This window comes from Nilaparvata lugens, chromosome 11 (genome assembly GCF_014356525.2).
Source record: "Nilaparvata lugens isolate BPH chromosome 11, ASM1435652v1, whole genome shotgun sequence".
NCBI classification, from domain to species: Eukaryota; Metazoa; Arthropoda; class Insecta; order Hemiptera; family Delphacidae; genus Nilaparvata; species Nilaparvata lugens.
In genome coordinates, this window is record NC_052514.1 from 20,839,021 (window position 1) to 20,864,048 (window position 25,028).

General features: G+C 32.9%; 2 protein-coding genes across 2 annotated transcripts in view; both read right to left on the reverse strand.

The window, feature by feature from the left end:
- Positions 1-460: 460 nt before the first annotated feature.
- On the reverse strand, positions 461-21,127 carry LOC111057244 (general odorant-binding protein 70). The gene is made up of 7 exons (XM_022344677.2): positions 20,931-21,127; positions 17,079-17,196; positions 6,318-6,418; positions 5,639-5,674; positions 3,928-4,084; positions 1,899-1,963; positions 461-527 (listed from the first exon to the last, which is right to left on the reverse strand). Exons 1-7 carry the CDS (start codon positions 21,021-21,023, stop codon positions 507-509), a joined length of 591 nt encoding a protein of 196 aa, XP_022200369.2. The 5' UTR covers positions 21,024-21,127; the 3' UTR covers positions 461-506.
- A 1,319-nt stretch (positions 21,128-22,446) lies between these two features.
- LOC111044358 overlaps positions 22,447-25,028 on the reverse strand; it is a 354,176-nt gene continuing 351,594 nt past the window's right edge. Inside the window, exon 22 of the mRNA XM_039437842.1 lies at positions 22,447-22,917. The gene's annotated coding sequence lies outside the window, so the exon portion shown is untranslated. The remainder of the gene's footprint in view (positions 22,918-25,028) is intronic.

The window sequence follows — 25,028 nt, forward strand, 5'->3', positions numbered from 1 at the left end:
GTGAAAAGAATCTAGGCCAATTTTTTATTTCCAAATAACATAACTATTAATACTAATACTCTACTTTTGATAAAACTTTACAAAATTTATAAAAATATCATACGCATAGAATCTCGAATGTAATAACTATTGTATTTAAAGCTATTTAAAATAATACTTATTTCGATTAAAAGAAAGATATAAAATTCTTTATGGAACTTTTAGAGTAGGATCAACTGTGAAAGAACATAAATTTGGTACAATAATTACACTTTATAAAAGAAGTTCTCGAATGGATATTGAAATATTATTCTCCATTTGGTAATTGCAACATAAATTATTATAAACTTATTGCTAATTCACTTAACTTGATTAAATCTTATTATTGATAGGAATTTTATTTACAAAATCACTTTGACCGTGCATTGCTGCCTTTCCTTCTTGGTACAACAATTTGCAATGGGTCTGAAAAACTAATTTATTTTCCAGCGGAAGTAGTATTTTGTTGTAGAAGGCTGTAGTTTGATTCAAGGCGTCCTGCCACAGAACTGGAATGAAAGAAGTAATTGTTGAGAAATTATATATCAATTGAGAAATGAATTATATCTTAGTTTAGAAATACTATTTTCCTACAGATACTTTGAAAGTGACCATTTCTGCACTGATTGCAGGCCGCAAAGAATCACTTTTCCGCTCTAGTGCGCAAAGTATTACTTTGCGTACTCCAGATTTGCAGCATGATAATGCAAAATAGTTAGTAGGTTATATGGAGCACCAGTGCAGGAAAATCAAAATTAAGTTGGTAACACTGACTGTGGTATAGTGAGGTTCACGTTATAATATGGCAGTGGAGAACGGCGTTGCCTTGCCATTATGTGCCTTGATTATAGTATATTTCGCACCTAGGGCCGAAAATGAGACTTTTCCGGCTCGAAATCGGTTTTCAAGTCCGAGGCCGTAGGCCGAGGATTAGAAAAGATTGAGAGCCGGAAAAACATTTTTTCCCGTGGTGCGAACGCTATTTTTTGCCACACAGAAAAATAAACAATATATATATGAGAATAATTGTTTATTAAGCACTTCCGAAAGCAAAAGTGGAAGGTCATAGCTCTAGCAAATCTGAGGTACAGTAATCTGAATATCAGGAAATTGTCCAAGTATTTTTATTTTTTATTCTGATTTGTCTAAATAACCTAAAAGTTTATGTTCAATTATGTGGGAGGTTGAGTTTATACTTTTTATTCTTTCAAATGACAATAAGATGATATTATTATAAATGCTTTAATTATTGAATAATAAACTCAAATAATGAAAAGTTTTTTGATCAGCTGTTTTAGCACACTTGAAATTTAGCGGCCGGAAAGGGTACTCTTTCCGGCCTTAGCCGGAAAGAAACCTGTTCTGACGTCAGACGAGAGTCGTCTGCAAACAATGTCTTTCAGATCTACGTAGGGACTGGAAAACAGCTGCTTTCTGTGCAGTGTGGCGAAAATTCAATTACTATTATTCAATTTTAAATAAATTAAGGTTTTTATTAATAATAAAATTACACAGAAAAACATTTGATGGATTTCAGGGAATTTTACCCATAATTACCCACTTTTCATATTCAATGGTAACTGTAGGAAAACTTTAATGTGAAATACGTGCGCAAAGTTCGTTTGCTGCACTCAAGAAACCATTATTCCGCACTTGCCTACGGCTCGTGCGTAAACGTTTCTTTCGGTGCAGCAAACTGTCACTTTGCGCACTAGTTGCACAAATAACTGTTTCAAATCATATCTGTAAATCTGTATATTGTAGTTGAACCAGTTCGAAAGTAAAAACGTATTAAAATTGATAAAACTTATAATAATAAACCCACAAATAATACAAACTCAAGTTTTAGTAATTTATTGAGATTATTTGAATGTACTTACTGCTTCAATCTTGTCGCTCACGCAGTTGAACATGTCATAAGCCAGGTCGCAAGTGTATCCATCTTCTGCAAAAATAGCATCGATTTCAGAGTTGGAAGCAAAAGAATAGAAATGCTAATAAGGAATAATCTAGAGAATATTTCAAAGTTCTGTTGACAAATACTGTATAATTCCCAAAACTAAATAACATCTATTTATTTATTCAATGATGTACGAGTAAATAATATTTTAAGAAAACAACAACAGATTTCTGCCTAAAACTAAGACTTTTACAGTTTAGACTGAATTCAAGTTTATATAAAGAAATAAACAGGATGATAATTTGCGCTGTAATTCATAACAAGAAGGTCATGTAGATGACAATGAAGGTGATAAAGAAAGTCATGTATATGAGGCAATATCATCGAAATGAAAAATGAAGAGAGAAAACATATTTGCAATGAATAGCAAAAATACATTTAAATATAGCTTCAACGGATAAATTGAGATTAAATTTTTATTTTCCGAAGATTATTCTTTCACAAGTTAATTCTCTAATAACAGAAAAATATTCAATTTCGTTCTTAATATTTAACTTTTTAGTAACAGATACGATTGTCTGATGGATACATACAGGGTGGGTGAAAAGTCCGAGAACGGCTTAATATCTCATACACAAAGGTAATTTGACGGTGGGTGTGATTGGGGATCCTACTCAAATTGAAAAAACTACTTTACAATGACCTTAAAAATCTGGTCCGCCATCTTGAATCCGCCATATTGAATGCAACTTCATTTTTTTTAAATACGAAAGTGGTCATGCGATACATGATTTCGATAGGGAATTTGAAGAAAAAATGAATGGCTGAAACCGCATATAGATATACCGTTTCGAAGATATTCACATTATTAATCAATACTATTCAAAGCAGAAAAGAGAGAAAAAGTCTGAGAACGGCTTAGTATCTCATAAAAAGAAGTGATTCAAAGGTGGGTGTGATTGGAGATGTTACTCAAATTGAAAATACTACTTTATTATGACTTTAAAAATCTGGTCCGCCATCTTGAATCCGCCATTTTTAATGCAACTTTATTTTTTTAAATAGGAAGGTGGTCATGCGATACAAGATTTCGATACGGAATTTTAAGAAAAAATGAATAGCGAAAACCGCACATCGATATCTCAAACCATTCACATTATTAATCAATACCACTCATGTATTTCATTTCTGATTTGCATGGTACTGATTGATAATGTGAATAACTTCTGAACGGTTTGCGATATCAATGTGCGGTTTTCGCCATTCATTTTTTCTTGAAATTCCGTATTGAATCATGTATCGCATGACCATCTTCCTATTTGAAAAAATAAAGTTGCATTCAATATGGCGGATCCAAGATGGCGGACCAGATTTTTAAAGTCATAGTAAAGTAGTATTTTCAATTCGAGTAACATCTCCAATCACACCCACCTTGGAATCACTTCTTTTTATGAGATACTAAGCCGTTCTCAGACTTTTTCTCTTTTCTGCTTTGAATAGTATTGATTAATAATGTGAATATCTTCGAAACGATATAAGATATCGATATGCGGTTTCAGCCATTCATTTTTTCTTGAAATTCCCTATCGAAATCATGTATCGCATGACCACCTGCCTATTAAAAAAAATGAAGTTGCATTCAATATGGCGGATCCAAGATGGCGGACCAGATTTTGAAGGTCATTGTAAAGTGGTTTTTTCAATTTGAGTAGTATCCCCAATCACACCCACCGTCAAATTACCTTTGTGTATGAGATATTAAGCCGTTATCGGACTTTAAAACTTTTCAACCCATTTAAAATCAATTTTCAACCCATTCAAAACCAATTTTTCCAAACCCTAACAGAATGTTAGAAAACCCTACAGAGTTCGTGCGTCGGTAGATTAGAGAATATAAATTCTACATAATTCGATGTGATTGAATATGAACAGAACGTTTCACGAATTCAGAAGCATCACAAATATAGTTGAGCAATAGTTTTTAACAGTTGGATGAGAAATGTAATCACCTTTGAGAACTTGGGGATTGTAGTATCGGAAATGCTGAGATGCAGACACACATTGCTGAACGGCCTGAACTGTGGCGACGTAGTAGTTCCTGTCTTGGACGCCTTCTGAGTAGAGTCTCACCAGCCCTGGCACTGTGGGCATTCCTTGGTCGTCAACCTACAAACAACATTACATTATTAAACTATAGATTATACAAAATTCACATTATTATTAAATTCAATTATAGTTTGGGATGCTGTGTAAGGAGATAAAAGATTGAAATAGAATTTCACCCTTAGTCCATTTCATAAATCTATCCAATCACAATCTAACAGATGAGATTATGGTATAAAATGAAACCTGCATCGTAGACATTCAGTTTTGAAATATATTATTCTATTCATGTGAGCTAGCTCAGATTCATATTGGGAAAGACATGGTGATAATATATTGATCTATTCTTCTTACTTTCATCTACGCCAATGCAACTCCTCTTGATGCTGCTTTATTTTCTTACAACTCATGTCATTTACATACACATATGAAGATCCATTAATTATGTCAAATATATTCCAAAAGCTTTCTAGTACAAGACATGTCAAAATTTTATTGATCAAAATTCTGCAGAGAGACAGGATTGTCAGCTTGCTGCTATCTCTTGATCATGATTACAGTATATTATGTTCTGTGAGTTGTGACTGTTTATAATGAATAAATTAATATACTTCGTGAGCTATACGGAATTAGAAATATATATTTTTTTTTGCAAAAATAGAGGACAGATTATCCTATCCCTATTTGATTACTACCATCACAATTGATTCGACGCATATTACACAAGAAAGGAAGAATTATATTATGTATCACTTATTTTATTATGTATTGATACAGTAATATCAGTTCATAAATTCATTTAAAAAATTGCTATAAGTAGCTTGCTATAAGCTGAATTATTTGGTCACAGGGTAAATCATTGCACCTTACAACAGCATAGCTTATATATTGACTGTTTTGCGGTCAATTTCAAAGCAAAGCCTTCTCTAATTACTTCTTCTTTTTTGAGACTACCTACCGAAAATATGTAACTCATGCAGTAAATATATCTAGACGGTACGAGTAATAATTTTAAGCCTTTCTACATTACATAATCATGAAGATCAACGACCTTTCTGAAGTGGCGGAACAAGAAAATCAAGATGACAATTTGTGTGTTGCAATTATAATGAGCACACATTAAAAATGTAGAGCAGCGAGCTTGCTGCAGCCGCTCGGTTCCTTGGCGTTTATAGTAACTTGCTACTTCCACTGGCAGCAAGCTTAATAAACTTGTTCCATAAAATTCTCTCATTTCAACTTTGAGTTTAAATTTGAGAGAGTTGATCGATACACCTTTTGCTTTCCTTGTGAAATTCGTATTTTTTGTCATTCAAGTGAGATTAAGACACTTTTTGCTTTCCTTGTGAAAATACTTATTTTTGTCATTCAAGTAGAAATTCAAAATATATAACGTGTAATAGTGCACTCAGTTGAGCTTGAATAAGAGGTATTAAGAAATTTTCCAATAATAATTTGAATGATTGTTATTATCAATAATGATTAGCGATAAAACTTATCAATTGCTGAAATTTCTATGAAACCGTATTAAATCGAATTCAAGTTGAACATTCAATTTTGAAATGTGATATGTTTTCTAATTTGCAAATTTTCAAGTAAAGAAAGGGATTTACTTACAGCTTTCACTTTCCTGTACACGCATTGCAGCAGACACTGGAACAATCAAATAATATTGATTGAAATAAATTGATTGAAAACCACGTCATAAGTAGTTTGGAACGAAATTATCAATTTATTCTAACTTCTCCAATCATGACTAGGGCCTCAATAAATTATGAGTTTCTCCCACTCTGTAATACATATTATATAGAGTAATTTTTGTAGTACAAAGTATATGCGGTTTATCGATTCCATTACATTGGAATCTTTATTAAAAATTAAAAATATAATTTCAGACACTTTTTAATATAATTTTGTTACATTCATTGCCTTTCTAGAGATAATATAATAATGTGAAAGTGTTGTAGATCGTAATTGATTATATTGTGAACTATTGCATTATTTCAGACCTTAACTGAGTAATTTTTTTTAGTTCCGGAAGAGTGAGCCTTCACTTTGTATCAGTGTAGCCTAAATTTATGTAATTCAATATAATACCACAAGCTTGTGGCTGGATTAAAATATCGAAAGTATTCTATCAACTTGTTCATATACTTTTCTAACATGGTGTCTATTATAATTATAAACATTGAAAACCAATATATCTTTACAGGAGAAATCATTCATATAAAATGAAATAGTTTTTAATCATCATCTATTGATTCTTTCTAGATTATTTTCTTTCTCATCTACTCACCCCTGCTATTCTTTTCTCTTCGCCGGAGAAAACTTCTCTCTTGCTCCTTGTCTTCTTGACGAGATCTCTTGGAGATGTGTCAGTCAGAACGTTGAGTGCCTCTGGAAAAGAGAAACAATATTCTATTATTACAGTATTGTATAACATATTTTCGAAAACTTGGTATTTCTGTAGAAGAAAACTCAAATATTTAAACCTTAAGCATTTCTATAGAATTGTATTAAAATTCAATTGTTCATTTGGATGGAATTTAACAATGTATTCAAAATTCTGTTCACTTTTCCTTTGGTAGAACATCCTTATCAAGTTTCCTTACTTACACTTATTTAATCATGGCTTATAACATTATTGTTGCAAGGTTCATACCACTGGCTGCTGCAGGCTGCCTTGAGGTATTTGACACAGATACCACAAATTATGTATTTAGAATAAGAAATACTCTTCGAAGTTCATCATTCTTTTGAAGTTGAAATTCTGTTTCACATGACACTCAAATTCAAAAGTGTAATTTTGACAAAACCTTTCATTATGAATAATAAATAACCTCATAAAAATATAATCTTTTCTATTGTGTAGCAGCAGCGCTCCGACAAAAAGACCTTCACAATTTCCTCATGTGATAAATTATGGACAAACTCCTAAATCGCTCTAAAATACCCCAAAAAAATTAAAATGTTTTCCCTTCTGAACATTTCCGGAACACTGCATATCGGATCTTCTATTGTTACATAAACAGCATTGTGTATATTACAGGAAAATTTTGTAGTAGACTACCTATAGGAATAATAAGTTATGAAATTTAAGCTCAGACTGTATTAATGTAGTCAATCACAGTGATATCGAATTCCTACTATTGTCTAAAATGGCAGGAAAAATTGCATTACATACAATATCATTTTTTCTATCTATAAAAGAGTCCTCGATAATAGATTCCATTCCAGTTGAAAATTATTCTATGTTAAAGGACTATTGAAAACATTACCCGATAAAGTGTGTTCACCCGATATCACATATTGGAACTATCCACTGAGCTGCTATTATAGAAGATAGAACCAGTTCGATTCCAGCACCGGTCAAATTAGATGAGATTATATAACTTGAATGTAATGATGCCCGCACATCTTTGTAATCCATGCAAGGGAAAGTAGCACAAATGTGAAGACTCATCTCAAGCACAAGCGGCACTTACGACAAGAGTTACTTGACGAGGTTCTTACTTTGGCCAGGACTTAATTCAACTTTTTCTACAAAAAATTGGCTTATGATGATGAATAGTTTTTGAATATACCATTATCGTTTTATAACACAATTTATTTTCTTTAATAGAAACACATCCAACTCCAGTTATACCGCTAGTATAAATGTATAAATACAAGAGATTGATACTATTAAGCAGTAGTTCTTTTGTGGTGTAATAATTATAAATATCATTCAATGTGATTGTGAATGGTATATTCTATTTATTTTAATAGTAACCTACCGTATATGCAATGAGTTTTAATTTTCTTTTTCGTTACCGGTTGAAAAGTTAATATCCAGTGATCCATATTAGTAGCATAATAGTTATGCAATATCTCAATATATTGTTGCAAATATTTTTTTTAAATTTTAGATGGAAATCAAGTGAAATAAAATTGGCATTCGACTCACTTGACGCAGCGATTCTGCAAGTTTTCAAATAACCAAATATGATAAGCTGATTTTAAACCAAATATGATAAGCTAATTGAAATATTGAGGTATTATTTATTTCAGAGAGTTGTCTTTCAGTAACCGAATATCATAAGCTGATGATTAAAAATGATTATGTTGAAGTATTATTTATTTCAGAGTTCTCTGAAATCCACTCTCCATGTGTCAAATAAATGTGATTCTTTGTTCATTTCACAAAATATAGAGTTCCTGTTCATGTAAAATCTGTTCGGCCTTTGACAGTAGTTTCTGAATTCCAGCAATACAAAACTAATTGGCTTCTTCATCATTACTGTTGTCCTTTTGCCATGAGAGGAAACTATGGATCTTTTGTAATCATCCCGTACGATGGCTTGTTCAACCTTGAAACGTAATTTTACAAAAATGAATGACAACAAAACCAAAAGAAACTCAACTTTAATTAACCTATTCACGGATCTCAATAGTATCATCTCTGTAACTACTGTTCTAGATTACGGTATTCAAGGTTTGGTGAGGATTAATATTCATTTTGAACAATTTTTGTTTGAAGTAAAGTAGCAAGGGCATTCAGACAAAATGTTGGTCAGCTCATTACAAGTTTTATTGTAATAGTTGGAAGGAGAGTGTTGGCTGTTGGGTGAATGTCCTAACCAAGGACAACTTGCCATTGCATACTGCTATGTGGGCCATGACTAGTAGCAACTCATGTAGAATACCTAACAAGATTCATGTCCAGGTTTTGAAGTTTGTTTATGATTCAATGTAGAACCTACTGTCCAACACTTGCAGCAAAAATGTGTTGGGCAATCTAGAGGCTACTTAGTTTATAATGATTATTAAAATAATTGAGAATATCAACGAATAATCACCACTGTGACTGTTATATCTTGCGCAGATAAAATAGGCCTATCTTGATTGAAACTCCAAAAAAATTGTGGCTCGCCTTAAACTAGTTTCTCATTGAAATGTTGCAGTAATAGTTTAAAGAGGAATATTTTATGTTGCTTATATGTAGATTAAGGTGAGCTATTTGATTTAGAGTACAGCTTATTTGGAAGCAAGGTCCATTCTATTACAGCGTTAGGTTCTATTTCTGGATATACTGGATTTGGGGATACTTGGAACAACCTTACAAGGTATTTCATAGAAAGGGGCAATATGAATTAAGATGAATTGGCGAACACTCTCTATAAAAAATATATATTATTATTTTATTAATTCATTCACTCAGACAATACATACAATTTTCAAAGATAAATTTTTTCAATCTCTTGACGATTTCCTAAGGGTCCACATAGGCCTATAATTTTTTGTATCAAAACAATTAAGCCGGATTCTTATCATTCAACTCCTTTACTTATTTTAATACCATAATACCACTTCATTTTCCTTAATTCTATGCTAAAATTTATCTTCTGTTTGAAAAGAAATTCTATTCTATCAATTTTTTCCTGCTTCAGAGTCTACTACATTCATGCATTGCAGTACATCTGACAATAATATTATAGAATGAATATCAGAGTAATGATTCAAATATTTCTCTCGTTCAACTCATCTCCATTTTGTCAGAAATTTGAAAGCTCAATTTTTAGGCATTGCAGTAAGTCACTTGAATCAAGTAGGCTATTCGAATGAAATATTTATTTTATCTAATTCTCCTCGATTTTCTCAAATATCCATAAGCTTCACTTTTATGCATTTCAGAACTTATTTTCTTACTTTCTCTTACTCATCTTCTCTATTCTCTCAATAATGTTAAAGCTCGTAATTTATACCAACATAATATTGCAGCCACCTTTAGTAAGTAGATGATAATTAATTGATGTGGATTGATTTATTTATCTGTTGAGGAAGCACTCCCATCTTTTTCCGACTAGCAACCGCGATTGTGGAAAGGGGGTTAGGAAGTCAACAACACAAACAACTTTTCTTCTAGATTGTGTGTTGTTGCTGGTGGCTGGTGGCTGGTCACTGGTTCAATTTACAGCAGAACAGGCTGCTTCAACTGTGTCTCTCCCGACTCTCATTGCGTAATGTAACTTGTTTGTGGTTGCACTCTGTACTCTCGTCTTCTATATAGTAAGCAGTTGATTCCCACATAATAACACCCAATCGTCTCCTCAACCATTATTTTTGTTCACCTAGCTGTGTTCATGCAGTGCTCTACTTCTAGGTCTAGGATGTAATTCTTGATAATATTGATTCAAGAAGAAGAGTTGCGTTTAGGATTCAAGTAGTAGCTTATTTTTCATTATATTTTTTCAAGATCAAGATTATTCCTATGGATAATTGAATAAAACATGGATTGATGTTAAGCAAGGGGTTTGTTTCATGAAACTTGTTAGTATACCGGTACTCATAACGCAAGAACCGCTGACTACTGCCTGTAAGAAACATGCAATTTGAGTGAATTTATTGTTGATTCTCCTGAATTATAAGACTTGAATGAGTGCATTATAATAGGGGCTTGAAGGTTAAGACAGGACCTCCTATATATACATATATAGAGGTAGTATATAGGAAGTCCTGATTAAGAGCATGCAGAAAAATGACTTAATTTCATAGTTGATTGTTTATATTGGAGTGTACTCAACACTAGAAAAGAGATATGGCTTTTATGAAAAGGCTCCTGAGCTTTCATGAAAAACTGCTGGAGTTGGAACCACCTGCTTCTACTAAGTGTTGCCACAGTTACTCCATCAGAATTCCTGATAGGCCTACCTCTGAATTCAGATTGATATTTTATTGGCATTACAAGCATAAACACACCAACAAATATTTGTAGGTAACCATTTCAAATTAAAACTCATTTTTGTTGTTTCTACAACCAAAGTTGTCACCTTCTACATTTATATTTCTGAATTTAATAAACTAATAAACTCCAAGTATCAAAACTATGTCCAAACTTTTTATCAAATGAATAATATCAAAAGTATCTAAACTATTCATACATCTATGTGAATCTATATTTTTGACGGAAACTATTATTGAAAGGACTCAATTTAAATCTTAAATACAGTACACGGAAGACTCAAATCAACCAACACCAACTTCTTAACTTTGTTATTACATTGAAATTGCCCAAAAATGATTGGTACCTCTTTGAACACCCGGCTTCCAATAATGGTAATAATATGTATTACTGTATACTGTACATAATTATAAGAGATCGTAACGTGAATTACCGTTGGCGAGATGAATCAGAGGCATGGGATGAAGAAAGCAGATACTACTTTTACTTCCGGTGTGTCTAGTCGTGCTTCAGGTGGCCTATCTGAACTTGGATTCTCCGGACCAATCAAACTGTAGTGCTTTGCTCCCGTACTACTATATCTAATTCCATACGTGTGTAGAATATACAAAAAATAATAATAGAGTTGTATTTATACATGAATTGCATGATATATACAGAGTGGGTGAAAAGTCCGAGAACGGCTTAGTATGCTATCTCATAAAAAATGTGATTTCAAGTTGCACAAGAGATATTAAGCCGTTCTCGGACTTTTCACCCACTCTGTATATGCATAATATATATAAGCGCACTTCAATTCGACTAATTCTTAGCGAGATACTAAAGTAGCCATTGTTTATGGAAAATTGAAGTATATTGTACCTTATCAATGCATTTAGCAATAGTACAACATATACTCCATTTTAATCTACTACATAAGAAGGCTGTACGGTCCATGAATCGTAAAGGATTTGAGCTATTTGAATCTTCAAATAATGTGGCTAGGTCCAAGAAGGAACCTATTCCAATATTCCAATCCCATCATGAAACTACGGCATTGCATAATGCAGTTGACCCTAGATGACTCTCCTTCTTCTTATGGTAATTGTAACGTTTTATATGTAAGGTTTATTGTAATGATTATCTTTGAAATAATATATAATTATGAATCGCCACTAATTGGATTGGCTTCTCAATTGAATTAGTTTACCTATAAATTATTGTGATAAGTTTTATTGATTTCCTGAGGTTTTCAAAGCCGTGACCTGAAGTATTAGATTCTTGAGGCAATGGGGTAGGCAATCCTTCATAACATTATATGATACAATCATTTTACACTGAATAACTTATAGATGGACAGATTTTTCTCAATAGGAAAATTTTAAATATAATAATTATATTTCCAATTAAAATTGTGTAATATTAAGTTAATTGAATAGTAAATAAAATTTCGTCTCCATTATTCAATCATTCGATTTATCTCATGATTCAGTCTTTGATATAACTTATATGGAGAAAATACCGGTTAGTTACGGTAATTGTTTTTAAAAATAGTTTGTTGAATAGTTTTGAATGTACACTATCTAGTATGTTTATTTTTCATTAATTCAGGAAGTCGGGAAAAGCTCAACTATGTTTGCAGATTGAATCAATCTCAATAATCAAAAAGTTCTAAACTTTAAAAATTTTTCAAAGTTTAATCTCAACTCAGTAATCTTAATCAACATTAAATTTATTTGTTCCAAAATAAATTTTCTCTCTTCTAACAAGCTTCAAATTTTGGCAAGGTCAGGGCCTACAGAATTCAAGAGCAATTCTGACTCTTTTATTTGTCTTAATTCAACAATTTTCCTGTGTATTTTCGTCAAACAATCCATTTCACAAGATTATTATTGCTGAAGAGCATAATCGAATATACTAAAACTAATACCGTAATTGAAAAATACTATTCAACAAGAAGTGATTGTGGCAAATCCAAGTATTTTTATTCAATGCAGATAACCTCCACAATATCACCTTCACTACTTCAGTTCACACAATTCACTAATCCTTTTGTAATAATGACGTGTAATCAAGACAATTTCGGCAATAATTATTCTGTAATCGCGAGTCACAAAAGCGCAAACGCGACGTTGAAATGAGTCGGTTATCGCAGCAATAATTTTTATGATCGCACTGACCACAGGGCTGCGAAATCTCCTGTGGAAAGTGTTATTAAATGCAGTCGATGCTATGGTAATTTACAAGCAACGAGCATTAGGCCTATCGAAGCGTATCAGGAAGGACAGGTCAGTTACGTGTACGACTGGGACAACACTCTTGATGCAACAAGTGTTTCATCACTACAATTCGCGTTCATGTCGTCTCTGAAGCTCAATTCCTGCAATTCGAATTGGCCATCCACATTGAACAGTTGTATTGCGTTCATTATTACTTTTCCGGTAGTGTGTTGAGTTGAGAGTGTATATGCGTTTCCCAATGTAAGATCGGTTGGTTTTGTCTTGCTGATTGAAAAAAGATGAAAGTTGACGTTCAGAAAATATTTCTCTAATATTAAATATTAGTCTCAAGACTTTTTTGACACAATTATGTTTTGACAAAATACTTTAAAAGCGTACTTGGATTTATATTATTTTATCTATATTAAAAGTAGCCCTGAAGGAAAAAGACAGTAAAATAGGGAATAAGTTATTGTGGAATTTTCCTAACAAAAATCTCTTGCATTTGTTACGTTCCGTACATGAAGGACAGTTTAGAAAAACCTAAGAAGGGGACAAAATGAAGGCAAAGGGCAATGAAGAGACACTGTTGTTTCCACAATAAGCAGTAATGTTTGCAATGAATAGTAGTTATATTGTTGGTCGTAGTTCTTACAAGAGTATAAAAATGTTGATGTTAAATGTTATGAAAAATACTGTAATATTATCTATAGGGCCTAGAATCAGTTATAAGGAAATATTCTCAAGTTTGAGGTAATTCAATTTTTTATCAAAATTGAATAGAAATAACCTTAAGGTACGACGAAAGTAACAACACCCTCAGGTGAAGGGTGAAAGTAACAACACTCTCTTTTATAGATATCATTGACTATTGAAATACTATATTAAACAGTATCTAATTTGCTCATAATTCAGTTTGTCCATTTTGATAGCACAAAAATATTCACAGTGGCAAAAAATCTGCATATTATCCAATAAAGTATTTTTATAGCTTAGAGCTATACTTGAACGTTTACTTTATAGAAAGTTACTAGTGCCCTTGTTATATTTTATACAAAACGACTAATTCCGAGCACTTTTGCCATTTTCCTGCTTATTAACTTTTTTATATTGAATACTGGCAATTAGGAAAGTTTTTCTGTATCTATCTACCTTCACTCACTAATATAATTATGTTTATTTCAAATTTCAAGTGGATCAGTGAAATTGTTAAAAAATTAGATAGGATCTCCAAATGTAAATCTACCATACTCTCAAAGCTTCAACTTCATTGGGCCTATAACTGGACTGGTTTGCATCAATTTCATTATCTATTGTTTTTGGAAATTTTAGTACTCCTTTAACACATTTTCAGTTCTCAAAGAGTGTAGAGAGAGCACTCATTGATATTGAATATCAATGTTTGTATTTTAGCGTTTTATAGAAAAAGCTGTTTAGCAACACTCTAGTTTTTGTGGCTGTGGTAAAGAAAGGCCTCCACCTCAGGCCACAAGAGTACTTCTTTTGGACAGAAATCAGTCTGGCCTAGTTAGTCGATGATGTCCAACACGCAAAGTATTGGTAAACCAATAACAGACCAACGATGAACCAATCGCCTCATAACCGTTACGTTGGCACTTCTGAAATGGCGGGAACAAGGACATGGTTTGGCGCGAAATGTTCGAATGCTCGCACAGGATCACATCTTTGCCGTTAACTGCATCTCACTTTCTATTTTTCATCTGTAGGTTTTAACAGTTGACTGTATGCACATTCTACCGTGTTGGAATTCAATTACAACTTTCCCATGAGATTCATTCAACTTATACGTGAATCGCGCCGAGGCTGCAGGCATTTTCTCCCAAGGATAGCAGCTAGACACGCAATTCAAAACATGGCCTGCTTCCACTACGGTGCTTACCACTCCACTTGTAACTGTCTGAATGCGTTCATTGATAAGAGATCAGCGTCTGATGTGTTTATTTTCGCTTCCAGTACGCTAATGTCAGTTGAATTAAAGGTCTTCGTTTCAAGTTGATAGGTTAATATGTTGCTTCTACGGTTGTGCTACAAGTGTTGGTTCATCAAGTAGTAAGCTACTAATTAACTTACTCTTAACCATGGAATAGATAAAACAGTATTGTCTCCAGCATTGAAATCGGTTCCTATTGACCTAGGATATTAGAAATTATTATTGAGAGTTATTGAGATGTTTTTCAATAATGTTAATGTTTTTTACTAGGTATATTTAGTGAGTATGGAAAATCTGTTTAAGATTGGATGGTAAAGACAACTTCAGTAAAATCACACAAACTGACAGTCTGGATTTCTCGGCTGCTATTACGGCTTACTGTAATATTAGTTCTATTGATGATAAAATACTGTATCTGTGAAATACAACTTTTTTGATTTTTACGTAATTTAGACCAATTGTACAACATTTTTTAAAGTTTATCCTCTCGTTTAGACTTATTCCTTTTTTAGCAAATACTCGACTGGTTCAGTAAGTGGACCTCTTCTCGGTTGACATACGTTATATAAATAATATTACAATCTCATCCATCGTGTAGCTCATCAACCAGAATTCGAAGGACGTTTCTGTGATAAGACAAAATTGAAAATTATAAACAAATGCTTTTATTCAAGGTTTTTTTAAATCTCTTATTTTTTGAGGGGGCACTTTCATTTCACTGTTGCGATAAAGCTGCGCATGAGATAATGAACCCAAATGCCATACAATTCACAACTGAGACATAATACATACAAATCACGACATGCTTTAGCATTAACTTATCAGCTCTTTCCTTCATTTGAGCAGAATAACTTATTCTTGACTATTTATGTATGACATGTATGGTGTTTTTCACGACAATAGACTGTTTTGATTTGATCTCATTTGGCATGTTTCTCTATTTGTTTAAATTTTCTTATTCCATATAATGCATATTATATATTATTTAGCTCTATATTTAATATAGTTTCAATATACGGTATTTCTTTTAGGGAGAGTGTACGGAAATGTTTTGAAAATATGTTCGTCCGTATGTTATTTTCTCACTTTATATAAAATATTAATCCATTCATATGAGAATCAAGCAAAATATTATTACATATATTGGATAGAGCACAAACTCCCAGGATTTTTTAAGTGCATATTATAATGACAAGAGAACACTTGAAAATAGAGTAATTTCACATACAACCATATTTAATAATAAGTTCTCTATGTTCCAAGAATGTGATTATTCGAGTTTTGAAATAATATCATTTTCGAGTAGAAAGTGATGACTATTTCTAGAAGTTTTTTAGGCTGGTTCTCAGATTGAAGTAGGCAGAATCTGGTTCGGGTAGTTTTTTAATACATATTGGAGGATGAAAATACCTATCTTTGTAAGTAATAAGGAAATCTTATAAAAATTTCGACCTGATCTATCCAAAATATCACGATGAACAATCGTCATATGCAATCAATTTTCATTTCCTCTTCCTTTCAGCATATCTACGATTGACTCACTATGATAATAATTTCATCACAGTGTTATTGTAAGATGGACAGCGTGAATAGTGTCTCAACGTCTTGTTATGTAAAATCTGGATCTGTTGGTAATAAGTAGTGTTGTTGTATACAGTCTTATGCTAATGAGAATGAAAGTTGAATACCGAACAGTGTTCTTCCTTCAGAGGTGGCGTCACATGCACGCGTGAAGGATTTATTAATGCCACTAAGATGGATTGTGAATTTGGGTTTGTTTGTTATTGTCATAGAATTTAGTAATTATTTATGTCCGTCAACATACTTCACAATCCACGTTACTTATATTCTGGTTTTGCTTCCACTAGATATAGGACTAGACGTAGTTCATTCAAAGGTAAATTCATCATATAAAAAATAGAAAATAGTAAGCTAATAGTAAGAAATAAACTTGGAGAACACCAATCGTATTTTACTCACTAATTTAATATCGTAAATCACTTCATCTAATATCATGTTTATACCGAATCGTTTGTATTCTTGAAGGGTTATTCTTGTTCATAGTTTTGGATAGTTGGTGTTTTGATAGTGTTGTTTTAAGAGGAAATTTACAAATTTGACGTTCTATGCTGCACAGCAATGAGCAGAATCAGTGTATTGATTGAAAATCAAGTAATGAGTGCTTACCTTGCAGAAGAGCGGTTTTGATATCATCCTGGCACTGTTCAATAATCCTTTCCAGCCTTTCAGGAGCAGTGGGAGGAGCTTGGCAGTACACCTGCTGGTGTTTATGGGGAGACGGGTTCTGAAAATACACATTAATTTTTAGGACTCTGTCCAGTGGATTTATTACTTTGGGTTAATGTGAATGTCAGTACTTACTTGGAATAGAATCGAGAATTTTTTTGACATTCATCTTCATGTCTGTGTGATATTGTAAAAGTTAATTATTATTATTGTATTGGAGGGAAATTGTGATCGATTGTACAATCATTGATATAAATACATAATTGCCGGTCACTTATAGAGTACACTGAAGAACACTGGGTACTTTATGAACGGTATGACAGATTATGAACACAGTTTCGGATCAAATTCTAATCTTTGATGCATTGTGCAATATTTATCCTAAAAGTAACAATTAAATTACAATATCTTTAGTAGGCTACAATAAAGTTTAGTTCATTCATGTATGTTGTTGGTTTCTTATATTTGTCAATTATTATTAGTGCGTGAATCATCCCCAACATTTCGTTTCAAAATGATTGAACCTATTAGTTCTTGACATAGGCATAAAGTATTTCAACTACTTAACTAACTTAACTAACCTACTTTACTAACTTGTAAACGGCGCTATCATTGTCTCTCAATTTGTTTGTTAATTGAAAGTAAAATGGCCGTTTTCCTTTCGGAATCTCTTTCCTGGAGAGACAAACAATTATGATCGTGAACGATTCTAACATTATTTTTTTCCGGTTATGAAAGCAATCTGGGTCTCCAGTGAAGGTATTTTCCTGTCTCATTTTACATGACTAAGCAGTAGCCTGCTTATTTATAGCCTGATTCTGGTATGATCTGGTTTTATGCAATAGCGTTTGAAATCAAACGGAAAAGTGGACAGTGATTTAATATCTGGATCCACATTTACTCTCCACTTGTGGTTGAGTGCAAGTTATAGATATTAGGTTTCTTTATTGCTTAAATAACTTCTTGACTATCGAGTACATCATGTTTTTGCTCATAGTTTTTTAATCTTGATTCTCTTTTTAATTTCTTGAATTTTAGTTTGTGCAATAGTCGATTTGGCTCCAACAGAAAAAATATAACTCCAACATTTTAAAGTACACGGTACCGTAACTAAAAATTTGAAAAAAAAATGTTTGGAACCTATGATTGTGTTATACAATTTATACTCAATTTTCCTCCTAACAATATCTTTTTGTATTGAAATACTTTATGCCTATGACTTACAGGCCAAATTTGTGTAAATAAACCATAACTCATAGTTCATATTTCAGCCAAATCCAACTCTGTAACGCTTTATTTGAATACCTAACAATAAGCACCTGTAAATATGTAAAGGAATAAAATGTTCTCTATCAATTGAATCTAAAATTGTTTTCGATAAATAATTCTGTTGGTAGGTAGGTTGTGGCCTACATCTTACATTAGAATAATACGAAGAAGAATACTTTGATTTTTTTATACGATGAGAATGCTGTACAGTATTTTTTAAACTGGATATTTAGTTAGTTTTGTACATAAATATTTTAGTAATAGTGTGGACAACACATTTGTAACCAAGTTTTCATGAATAAATTTGGGGATTCGCTAATTCCACAACTTTTCTCTACAATTTTATGCCTTGTAATCTCCAAAGCAATAATGAATAACATCAAAGCTTCACTTGAAATCGATTATATACATCTATTATATTCTTGTTACCGTAAAATATTATTACGGCTTTACGAAGGTAGAAAATTGTGATTGGTTTATTAGTTGGTAGTTGCCGCCTATTGTAATGAACATAGGTAAAAGCTTCAATCTGAGAATTGGGAAATATTATTGTACTTTCTCCTGGCAAATTTTGAACGCTCTATGAGTTTTATTAATACTGTAGTTTCACTGGTGAAAATTATTGGAACCGGTCCAAGTTTTTAAAATGCAGTAAATAATCTTCCATTCTTGATTTGAGCAACAAAAGTTATAGGCCTAGGGTACCAATTAGAGAATAGGATATTATTAAAATTAATTTATTCGGTGTTTGATTTGTTTTCCATGATTGATTTGTATTTCTGTAGTTCTGATTTGTAATTTTGTAGGTATATCAATGGATATTGAGCCTCATGAGAAAGGTTTTCTTTCATCATGATTAAATTGTTGGTTTTTCACAGGAAATTAAACAAAATGAAATAAAATACAGAAATCGTTTTTCAAACAAGTCAGAAGCATTTTATAGAACTTATGACCGTTCTTGTGTGAAAAGTCTACTTTGAAACTGAATCGAATCAACTAGTACCGTAGTAGTTTAAACGCGAAATCTACTCTATTTATTTATATAGGTACATGCTTAAAATGATCAGGATAAAACAACAAGCTCAGCCCAACACGGTTTCTTCCCTAAATTTTGATAAATAAATGTTTAAAATTTTAGACCAATTGCGAGTTTTAAAATATATTAAAAAGAAGTTTTGAATTCAGATGCGTAATGTGACAAATAATTGAAACGACCATAACCTGCTGACGTGCTGAACATAGACTTGTCATACGGGCCTCAGACTGAACTCAGACCGGTAACTTGCTTAGAGTATGAAATGTTGGCAGATTTCAAAATATTTGAACTTGTCTCGTTTGATTTCAATGGGATGGAAGTCTTAATAAGACATAAGTATTCTAACGAGATGTATAATTTGAATAAGTTGGAATTCCATTCTATTACAACTGATATTTGAACCTCCAGCTATAATACTGGCTTGAAAATAAAATGAAATTCATGATGAACCCAGGTAAGGAATGCTGGCTGTACCTGACTTTCCCCGACCAATCTTGGGTTTCAAAAAAGTGGTTAACCCCTGTGGTTTTTATAACATTTTTAGATATCACTTAAAATAAATATCAATGTCATAATGAATTTAAAAAAATGTAGCTTGCTCCCTGACATCTCCTAACTTCTTAATTTTCTTTAAGATTACAAAGGTTTACTCAAGATTTTTAGGGGGAAGATTTGCAAACTTCTTAGAAGGACTATAGCAGTCATGGTATAGAAAACAGTTAATAGCAAATATTAATTTGATAGTATATCACCTTCTTATAATAGATTATTTGAATAAAATACTAGTTATGAGAAGACTTGGCTGTTAAGCCGCGTTTACACCAAAGTTATTAACAAAATGTTTATTCCTCCGTCCTTATAGATTCTATAATATTGAACATAGCTTATCATACACAATGATGAGCATATGTGTTTGACAAGTTCCGTTCAATCTAATAGAGTCTATAAGGACGGAAAAATAAATATTTTGTTAATAACTTTGGTGTGAAACGCAGCTTTACTATCAATTATCAGATAAAATTCTACAAACCTGGGTCACTACAAATGTTTGTATTTGATTTCTCGAAGAAAAATCGGTTTTTTGAAATATTTCATTAAATTTGTTGAATTGATATTGTGAAATTTTTTCATAACTGAAAAAACACAGTTTTATTTTTGTCACATCCAAATTTATTAGACTTGTACATAGGACTGCAGTTTTGTGTTGAAACCTAGACATTTTCAGCTGTAGTCTAATAAGTGTGGGTGTGACAAAAATAAAACTGTTTTTTTTTTCAATTATTTGATCAAATTTTGATGTAAGCATTGATTTTTCATTATATTTATTAAAAAATACGGTACTCATATTCAGTACTTCTAGAAAATTGAATAATCACTTGATCAGATCCATGTATCCATAAGAAAATTAATTGAAATATAAAATAATTTGGTACAGATTGAATGTATTCTCCTAGGTTGATAGCTTAGCAAATCCATTAATGGCTTACCTTAATTTTGATAGTAGTGTCTTCAGCAGTAACGAAGAGTGCTCCAGCCAGGACCACCATGCCCGAAATTACAAACTTGTGGAAGGTGCTCATAATGAAGATGCTTGGCCAACTACCGAGGAGAATGTATGCTCGTAAATAGTGAGTAACCCAGAGATAGTGGTGTACTGAAAGTGAAACCGGGACTTGACTGGATGGATACCTTCTCTCTCCAGGGGGGAGATCCTCTGGAGGGAGATCCCCCCGCCCGCTTCCTGCCACAAATATCGGTCCACAGTCTCTGACAAAAACAATCGGCCTCGATGAGATAACAGCCGTCTGACATTTTGTTTTTATCATCTTGTACTGGTCATCGTGAGTTTGCTGTTCTGTGCTGTCGGCTATATAGAGATGTAACGTACATTGACGATTCTGTAAAGTCTCCGTCATCTGAGGCTCTATATAGTCTATGCCCGGTTGCACGTAAGTCTATTCAAACTTGACCGCCGTTAAATTTAAAATAATGTCAGATGAAAAAATACAATGCTAAGAAAACCAATAATATAATCGAGTCTGATAGTACTTTGATCATTGTACGGCTCTAAATTAAAATTTTTAAAGGCGTACTTTTTGCAACCAGGAATGTGGGAAGAAACATCATTTCAACCCATATTCTTTAAGTTACAGGTCCGTATTTGAAAACAATGTTCAAGTACGATCTTAATCAAACATGCTTTGTTTGCTGCCTAGCAATTAAAATAGTTTTGATTGGTTCCTGTTTTTTGTGAACAAAAAAGAACGTGCTTGTTTGGTTGCGTGCTTGGTTGAGTGCCGTCGGTGGGGTGTCTCCTACTGTCCTTTAGTCGTTGTCAAGTGTTAGAGTGGACAGGACATCACTGTGCAAACTTTTCCAAAAAGTCATTCAAAGACAGCTCTTCTAGTAGATGCAGTTGTTAGGTGCTTCCCAGTCATTCGAATTCGCCTTCAAGCTTTAGGTCTACTTATCTCATAGGTCATACCTACTACCTAACCAAAAGCACAAGCCTTGGGCGTATGTGGGCATCATCTTGAGCTGAAAAAAGGATTTCTCACAAATTCGGCTCTTAGAGTCTTTGTAAAGACATATGTAGAATAATGAAATTGAATTTGAATGTTGAGGTATATAAGATACTGTATAGATCATGATATTGCTAGAATTATATCATTAAAACTGTCTTGATAGGCTGCTTACACTTATAAATTTCGGGTTATCGACTTAAATAAGATTGGCAATCAAGAGATCGGCTTAATATGATTTTGAATGATACATAAAATTGAACACAGTTTATATAATTTTTATAAACAAGCCTATCAGGATAATCAATAAAAATAATAAGAATTGATGAGAATGAGACAATTTCACCTCGGTTTCTAAATATGTACCAGGGGAGAACATCCGCTCACCAGCTTAACTGAGGGTTATGGAATAACACCGCCCTGAACCCCGACATTCAAGTGTGCCTTATTAGCTCTGTTTATGATAAATGGAATAATTAAATGAATGGATTAATAAATCTTTTATTTAAGAAGTATGCGATTGGTAGCACAAAACGTTACAACAACAATGCACAATAATAAATTTGATATAGAAGATTCTTAATAATTATTATACATGATAAAATAGTGATTTGAAGCAGTGCGTTTGGATGCACTGGAGACAGACTGTTCACCTCATTAAGACAGAAAATTATTGAAAAACTCTAGTGGATTCTTTAGTGAAATATATTAATACGGTAAAGTTCGTCCACACTTCTCGAAACAGTATCAAGTGAGTTGAAATTTCCGATGATTATCTCGTGTCAGGTCAAGTTTTGTAGTGGATTTCCTAAATTTTCCATGTAACATTCGATTTCCGTGCATACTGGCCGGTACTGTAGGTCACAATGACACCAGTTGCATTCAACTTGCCATAGTTTTCCTGGCACACACTCAGCTGATTCGGTTGATATCGTTCGCCCATCAATCAAATCTGAAATTTATAAAATTGAAGAACATAATAATAATCAGGATCTTTATGCAGAATAGCGAATACAAATATGAGGTGAAAATATGTATATTAAAAACATGAAGACACATACGGTAATGAATGTAAGTGAATAAGTGCTTCGTTGATTAGTCCGTTGATTACTCCATTACTATGAAGGAGTAATGTTTCTGAACAATATGTTACAAAGAAAAGAAAATGTTACAAAATTTTAAATATAAAAAAATGAAAATATTACATCATTTTGTTGCATCAAGCAATTCCATTTGTGGAAAATGAATAATGTGTGCTTTCATTAGCTTAGATAACTGGAGAATGATATTTAAAACAATTCAATGATTTCTCAGATTTAAAAAAGAAGGATCAATGTGAATTTTGCTGCACTTCTAGAATGTAAAATGATGTAGTTCAATACGACGAACAGAATAGCGTCACTAACTTGATTACTAAAAAAATGAAAAAAAAAAATGGATAAATGGATTTTGTACTTCTTTTTGACTTCTCAGTCAAACAAGAGCAGGAATCAAAGACATCAGAGAGGCTGTCATTCATAAGTACGGTAAGGATTACTGTAGAAAGATAATAAGATCAGATTACAGAACCGTTTCATCTTTCATTATAAATGGAGTGGGCAAGAAATATCATCGTGTCTTTATAGATGAGGCTGTACTGATGCATGCTGGCTACATTGGTTTCATTGCGAAAATTATCAGGATGCTCCGAAGTTTTCCTACTTGGTGATTCTAAACAGATTCCTTACATCGAAAGGAGTGGACTGAAAGTTAGATGGTCTCATCCTTCAGTTTTTTGTGAGTCCACACGGAAAGTGACTTTAACTAGAAGATGTCCGATCGATGTATGCTGCGCACTATCCAAATTCTATGGTAAAATTGAAACAACTAGTGGAACTCTTCGCTCAATTAGGAAGACCATCTTTAACGGCGGTCTTCCACAGCTTGATCCAGAAACACTTGTATTAACATACACGCAGAATGAGAAAAAAATTATTCAAGAGTTACTAGGTGACAGGATTGATAAAACAATAAAAATTCACACGATACACGAAGCACAAGGTCTTACTTATAGAAATGTTATTCTAGTGAGGACAATTCAAAGGATCTAGAGATCTATAACAGTGAAAGTCATGTGATTGTAGCACTCAGTAGGCACACTCATAGTTTCAACTATCTAACAACAGCGGAGAATGATCTCATATCATTGCTTATAAAAAACACATTAAGCTTTGATGATAAATATATAATGAGATGGCAGAGGAAAATAGAGGAGAACAAGCATGGAGGGGTGCGTATGAATAAGCATGATGATGAGTAATAATAACGTGCTGGATGTGGCAAATGAACTTGATTCCGTAGATGAGATAGAGGACAGTGTGATTGAGGATAAACAACAACTCCACGTTGCTCTTCAACACTCTAATATAACTGTATTTTCTCTCAATATCAGAAGTATTAGGAAGAACTTCGATGACCTGATGATTCAACTACAGGATATGTCCCATGATTTCGATATAATAATACTAACAGAATGCTGGATCAAAAGAGATTATACACAGAAGCAACTGAAGGACTACAATATTTTTCACTCTTTGAATAATCGTACTCAAAATGATGGAGTAATTGTATATGCAAAGGAAAATCTCAATGTACAATCGGTAGAACTAAATATCAGACAGGCCAACGTTCTTCATCTACGACTTCAAACATCAAAGGAGAGATATAATATATTAGCAGTGTACAGATCACCTTCCTACGCCAGCATAACAGAGTTTTTAGAGGACTTTGAAACAGTGCTTGGTAGACTGAGAGGTCAACTTATTATTTGCGCAGGAGACTTCAACATTAATACGCTACAGCCACATCAGCATTATCAACTTGATGATTATTACGACTTATTGAGTGAACACGGTTTGAAGAACTGCATTAAAAAGGCTACCAGAGTAACAGCGGGAACGTCTTCTTGTTTGGATCATATGTTGACCAACTGTAAAAGTAAAATCCATCCAATCGTGTATCACTCGAGTATCACAGACCACTTCATTACAATTCTTGGACTGGAAGAACATCAGTTAGACAGAA

Coding starts and splice junctions, on each gene's coding strand:
- LOC111057244 (XM_022344677.2), bottom strand. CDS start 21,023: ATGAGCACCTTCCACAAGTTTGTAATTTCGGGCATGGTGGTCCTGGCT. Junction 6,419..17,078: donor CAAAACCGCTCTTCTGCAAG/GTAAGCACTCAT, acceptor TCTCTTTTCCAG/AGGCACTCAACGTTCTGACT. Junction 5,675..6,317: donor AAGAGAAAAGAATAGCAGGG/GTGAGTAGATGA, acceptor TGATTGTTCCAG/TGTCTGCTGCAATGCGTGTA.